Genomic DNA, 7,063 nt, shown 5'->3' with positions numbered 1-7,063 from the left:
ATGTCTGATGCAGGAGCATCCTCGGTTCATAGCAATCTTGCATCAACTAAAAACATTTTCTTTTCTATTTGCAATTTCAATTTTTTTCTTTCTATGTGTCCTGGTTCTGGCACACCAGTTTCTTGTGGAGTTGGATTCTTCTTGAAGACTTGATCACCTTTCTTTCTTTCTAACCACATCTCATTTGGATCACTTTTCAACAAGATATCGCTACCGGTTTCCTTGACAGTTTCTTGTTACTGGATTGTTCCATGGTTACCGGTTGCCTGAGACTTATTCTGGTGATCTACCGAAACCCATTTTGATGCTTGTGGAGCCTTGAACGTTGATCTCGATGTTTTTTGATGTGTGGCCGACCTTCAACATTTCATCCTTTGGGATTTTCTAGAGGCCAACCTCATTCATTTCTTCACATTAGGGTTTTGATCCTTTTGGGCTGACCTGATCCGTTGGATCAATATATATATTTGTAATCATGCTTTGCAATGGAAGCAATCAATTTAGAGAAAAGGAGTATCAGATAGATAGTGCTTAGAAGATAGATCTTTCGATTCAAGGTCCCTATGAGACCTATTCTACAGGCCTGTGTGTCAGTATGTTGTAACCTGGTTGTTGTTGGTTGGATGTATTTGACTTTCATGCAATAAAACAATTTGTTTTGCATTTGCCTCCATCATATCTGTCTGTTTTTGTTGTGTTAACTCTTGCTGACCGGTTTGGACTTATCCCTTCGAGGTCCCTCCTCATCGGTGACTGCTTCAACTTGACATGTCAGTTACACCAAAATGTGATGTGGGAGAAATAGGGTTCACTAGCTTGTATGGACAAACTAGGAAGCTTAGGCCTATTTTCACTTTAATCACTTTGAGAGGGAGAGTAATCCACTTTGCCCAAGATGTTCTTAAGAACAAGATGAATTTAGTGGTCTCTCATGGGGGTACTTGAAAGATGACTTTGCAATTTAGGAAGAAGGATGTAAAATAGGGTGAAAATATAACCTTTCTATGTGCACGGGGAGATAGTGAATTGGCAGACTGATTTTGACAAAAGATCCAGTAAAGAAAACTATACCCAATCTATAGGACAAGTCTTGGGAAAAAATTGAGGGAGCAAGGTTCCCAACTCGACCTACTCCCATGACTAAGGTTCCCTATTTGGCTTGCTCTTAACAATTTTAGCTTTAACAAATTGTACATTGTAGATCTCCATTTGCTTACTCTGTACCTATTTTTGTGGGTGTTTCACCTAATCCTACACACATAAAAGAGGGAAAATTTTGGGTAGAAAGGTGTTTTCCTAATTCAAACCTTAGTTTTGGAATCAACCTTGAAATTGAATTGAAAGTGTGCTAGTATGTAGAAAAGACTGGATTTGAGAATAAGAATGTCTTATACCTTGATGGTGTAAGTTCTTCTTTAAAGGTGATCACAAATATTGATGCAATAGCATGACTCCAAAAAAGACCTAAAAGGGCATTACAAAAGATATGCTTGCATTATGGTTGTTGAAGGTTGCCACAATGAAGAATATGGTGGAATGAAATGCCTTGAATACTTGAATTTCTTAATCATTCACGTTCTCTTTGTGTTCTCTCATGTGCTTACCAAAATGAGGGAGGATACATTGCCTATATACTTCTCACAAGCATTTTGGGGTTCAAAACTCAGAGCAGGATGACATGGGAAAAGTTTTACCACTTAATTGTTGATCGTTATGTAGTTTAAATTTGGGCCCAAACACTAGGGAGCAAGGCGCATTGATTGGCTTGCTCCTAGGAGTGGGTCATTCTAGGCACCTGCATGCTCCCTCCAATGTAGCCCCAAATTGGGACATGAGGTCCAAAATGAGAGGGTGAAGCCAAAATGAGAAGTGGAATTGAGCTGGGATGAACAAGACCGGATGCAAGAGGCCATACATGCTAAAATAGGGCCTAGATGAACAAGAAATTGCATAGGAATGCAATTTATGACGCTACACTTTTATAATGAATATTATAAAAGGTGTAAGTTATTAAGTAAATTGCTCATAATGAATGTATACCATAGAAGATTATTACAACTTGATATGCCTTCAAATTATTCTTATATATATATAATTTTCTACATTTCCGCACTTGGAAATTTCTACATTTGTCTTTCTAGTTGTTACTATAATTATGATTAGTGATAGCTATGTTGGGTTTGTAATTGTGTCAAAAGGGCTTAGTTTAGCTAGCAAATAGTTTAAAAAGAATAGATCAAATTAAAAAGTCTTGAATATTATACTCTTCTAAGGATAACTTGAAATTGACTTATCATTTGAGGGAACAAGTAGGGAATACAATCCCCTAATCTTGAGAGTTGAGTTCCTTGATGTGTTGGTCCTACTTTCATTTCATTTAAATAAAAGTTGGTGTTTACTACTTTGAAATCTCTGCATACTTTAGAGATTGTATTTTCAATTTTCTTAGAATAGAGAATAGGTACAAAGTAGGAAGAAAACCCCAATAGGTACCTTGTGTCATCAATATGGAGAATTTCAAAAAAAAATCTTATGCTAATCTCAACACAATTACACATAGGTTTCTAAAAAAAATCCTCTAATATCCTATAGAACTAATGATGTTCACGACCCTCAATAGTTAAAGAAAGATGTCATATCATCCATTTTACATTTTGTGTTGAATAGTTTATAAATAGAAATAAGATATTTATAAATCTGGTTTATTAGTTGTGAAATTATATACCTAAATATTTTCTTTAAATGTTTAATTTTACATTGTCTTGTTTATTATGAGATGATTGATGCAATGCAATTGTACCTTTGTTAGAGGGAACAATCAACAAGTATAATCAAGAAATGGTTATACATAGGAGAGGAATTTTAATATACTCGAAAAAGGGCCACGAGAGATGTGCAGACATGCACATGTACATTGGTTGACTATATTTTGTATTTCCTTGTTTGGGTGTGATCATGTTTGTTCTCCATGTTCTTAAATTTCGTTGTAAGTGCATGGTCATAGCCAATTCTTGACCATGGTGACTGAGATTATGTGTGATGCTCTTTATATAAGTGTTACATTTGTTCAAGTATGATTATGAGTGAGATGATCATTATAAGATACTAATACTAGTTTTGGTCTTTATACGTCTTTGTAATGATAGGTTAATGAGGAAGAGCAATGATAAGGATTAGACTTTTGATTAATAAAATTATTAATAAAAAATTAAATATACAAAATATTAAAAAATGAAGATATTATATTGTATATTTTTATTTGTAGTTTGCATGAAAGATTTGTGTGCTATAAATTATACTTAATTTTTAGTAGTGTATATGCTCTTCTCTCTCATACAATTGTAGAGGGCCCACTAAACCATCTTTAACTATGATAAAGCTTAGACAATGACACGTTGTTGATTACTTGAAACATCTAAAAATTAAAATAACAAACAATGACACTTTACTTTTAGACCATATCACATACACATGTAACTTTCCATTCAACCAACAATATTAAACAAATTAAAAATAACATATCATTTACTTTAACCACCCTGATCTTTCAAACCTTTTCTTTAAAAATATATATAAATACTTTTAAATAACTTTACAAATCCAATAACCTAATCCCCATACCTCCATAAAACTTATAACAACTTTTTTTTTAAAAAAAAACTAAATTTAAAAAAAAAACTAAATTTTAAATAACCATCCTTCCTCAAAAAATAAATCATTTAATATGGTGTAAGCCAATCCATCCAAGACCACCACAATCATCAGATTTGCTTACCACAATCGAGCAAGATCCACAAAGAATAGACAATAAAAAAAAACTTGAAAATGGTTAACAATGACGACTGATAATGTCGTAGACGTCATCAAAACTCCTCCACTCATTCATCACTTCCAAAGCCCCAAGTTGTGGGCCGCGTCCTGTATGGCTTTTCTACAAATCAGCTACGCAATCCCCCGTTTAAAATGGCTTTAGACCAGAACAAGAAAACTCCGTGCTTCTCCTCAGAGGCTGTGCAAACAAAAGACAAACATCACATCACAGCTGCGAGTAGAGTACGAGGAAGCCAGCCCATTTCCATCTGGTTCCCACCACCCAACCCCACTAAACTATCAAATCACACAACGATGGGGGACCCATTATGCCGCCTACAATCCACAATTCTTCTTTATATAAACCCACATTTACCCACTTCTCCTTGTGCATTAAAAATATCCATCTTTATTCCCCTCTTCCCACTGTGGAACTTCTTTTCTGTAGATATATTCTGGCAATCCTGGCTGAAGAGCAGAAGAAAATCAGTATGGTGCAGCAGCTTTATGTTGCCCTATCATGTGGAGATAGTGGGAGAGTTCAAGGGAATTTGGCTTCCGAGGTGGATTGGTGGTTCCACGGTCCTCCTTGCTGTCAGTACTTGATGCGCAGTCTCACTGGCATTACACATGATCACTGCTCTTCTTTCCAGTTTCTTCCACGCTCCATTACTGTTCTGGGTAACAAGGTCGTAGTGGAAGGCTGGGAGGGTGAGTCGTGCTACTGGATTCATGTCTGGACTGTAGATAATGGGATCATAACTGAAGTTCGTGAGTACTTTAATACGTCGCTGGTTGTCAAGGAGTTTAAACCCACTTCTTCCTCTGCACCATTGCTTGGGAAAAGAAGCCAGTTGTGCGTGCCGCTGTGGCAGAGCAAGCTTAACAATTCCAAATCAAAATCAATGCCTGGCCTCGTGCTTGCCATCTGAGTTGATGTAAATCTTGTCTCTGTAAACAATGCCTATATTTGAAGCAAGTTGTTTATGATAGATGTTTTGAAGTTGTCATATCTAAATAATTTTATATATATTTGGACAGTTTATCTGAAATCTTCTTTATTAAGTAATATTTCTTTTTAAAACAATTTAATGGCATTCTATAACAAAAATATCTAAATATAATCGTATGGCCATTCATTCAACTTTATAAAGTTAATTTGTTGTGGAAATGGAAACCTAAATTCAGAACACTAAAAAATAATGCAGCACAGATTAGTTGTAAGAAATAAGTTAGAAAATGAAGTAGACAAAATAACATGGAAGACAGATTTATGTAGTAAAATCCTGATAAAATAGAATAACAGAATAACATGCGAGACATAGATTTACATAGTAAAATCATGATAATATTCAAAAGAAACATTCACAAGCAAAGTATCAGTATTCTTATTGTGCAAAGAAAATAAAGAAAATAATTACAATATTCAGGTAGCTGAACTATTACAATCAATTTGACAACAAGATACATATGATATCTTTCAGATAACAAAATCTCAAACTTAGAAAAAAATAGAGTTTTCTTTTAAAGAAATTGTGGATTATCTTTTTATAAAAAGTAGTTTTTCATAAGATAAGATAAGATTTGTTTTATTATTTTATTTCTTTAAGGCTTCAGATTTCCACAGTTCATAAAAAAGTGACCAGAAGTTTGTTTCGGGTCACACTTTGTGATCCATCATTCTAGCTCTCTACTATCCTATGATGGTTCATAGAGTGTGACCTAAAACTTTGATACTAAACAAATCAAACACAGTTAAATCTAAAATCTACTCGCCAATTTTTTAATTGCTGTTATTATCCAACAATCTTTTGTTTGATTTGTGATGGATGTATTTTGGCCAAAGTTTTAGACTGATATAGGAGAAAGGACCCAACAGCCATCCATGTACCAATAATCACCATGTTCTTGCCCACCCAACCTTCCAATTATTATCTTTAAAAATAACTAATACGTGATAATTAAAAGGAAACTAAAATATCTCACATGAAGCCCCCCACTTATACACCCAGTAATTAAGAATATTTGATTGGAGTTGTACAACTTTACTGGTGAATTTAGAGTAGGCAGCTACTGGATCTATTTCTCTAGACTTATTCATTTCACTTATTTCCTCATGTCATATAGAAAGAAAGTCTACATCTGAAATTCTCATGTTCTTTTCTTCTTAAAAGAAAGTCTTTTTTATCTTAACATGTAAATTATATTTGTATAAAAAGATATTATGATTTATTCTTTTATCATCCAATGATGGAACACAATGTGATCCTCCTAACACAAATTCAAAAACTCTTATACAAAGTAATCTAGAAAAAATAACATTGAAATTGACCAATAAATACTATAAATTATAGAAATCTGATATCTTTAATTATGAATAAACAATCCTATACTTGTAGGTATCTAGACAAACCTAGATTGCGTCCACAAGGTACAGCAAACCTTAGTTACCAGAAACGAGAAACGAGAAACGCAACCGCAACGGCAACGTGACGAGAAACCGAATAGTTAAAGGTTGCGTATAAGAAACGTATATATATATATATATATATATATATATATATATATAATTATAAAAAATTATTTTACATAAATGAAAAAACATGGAGTTTTATATATATTTTCATTAAAAAACTTTATTTCAGCTTGATATTCTGAAACATTAGTGGAAGATAAACATAAATTATATTAAGATATTACATTGCATGAACCGTAGATATTTATATTAGGAGATAAATTATCTAGATATTGCATTGCATGAATTGTAGATAATTATATTGAAATATTTTGCATGAGGCTGTATAATTAATGCTAGTTAAAGTTATATATTTAATGTAACTAACATGACATAGAAAACTATAATCTGCATCTACTAGTTAATCTAAAGTTAAACCATGAAACATGCAATTTCACATGCCAAAAAAAATCACTGTGTCAATGTTAAATCAATAAAAATCAATTACTTTACTGTCAAATCTGTTTAAAACATTTACTTTACTATAAAAACCTGTTAAAAACAATTACTTTACCATTTAAAACATTTACTTTACTTTAAAAACAATTACTTTACCATTTAAAACATTTACTTACTTTAAAAACAATTACTTTACCCCACTTATAAGGGAAAACAATTATTTGACTGACAAATCAAAACAATGGAAAACATATTACAAACGCTGAAAACATATTACAAACGCTGCAGAAACGGCCGTTAGAAACGAGAAACGCGTTTCTCCCGTTGAAACGCGAAACG

The 7,063-nt window shown here is 33.1% G+C and overlaps 1 protein-coding gene across 1 annotated transcript; it reads left to right on the top strand.

Moving 5' to 3' along the window:
- The first annotated feature begins 4,139 nt into the window (after positions 1-4,139).
- Positions 4,140-4,797, top strand: LOC131067950 (wound-induced protein 1). Its single transcript, XM_058003149.2, has one exon. It carries the CDS (start codon positions 4,140-4,142, stop codon positions 4,740-4,742), a length of 603 nt encoding a protein of 200 aa, XP_057859132.2. The 3' UTR covers positions 4,743-4,797.
- Positions 4,798-7,063: the final 2,266 nt, after the last annotated feature.

Source organism: Cryptomeria japonica, chromosome 7, assembly GCF_030272615.1.
Source record: "Cryptomeria japonica chromosome 7, Sugi_1.0, whole genome shotgun sequence".
Classification (NCBI taxonomy): Eukaryota; Viridiplantae; Streptophyta; class Pinopsida; order Cupressales; family Cupressaceae; genus Cryptomeria; species Cryptomeria japonica.
This window is presented reverse-complemented; position numbering and strand designations above follow the sequence as displayed.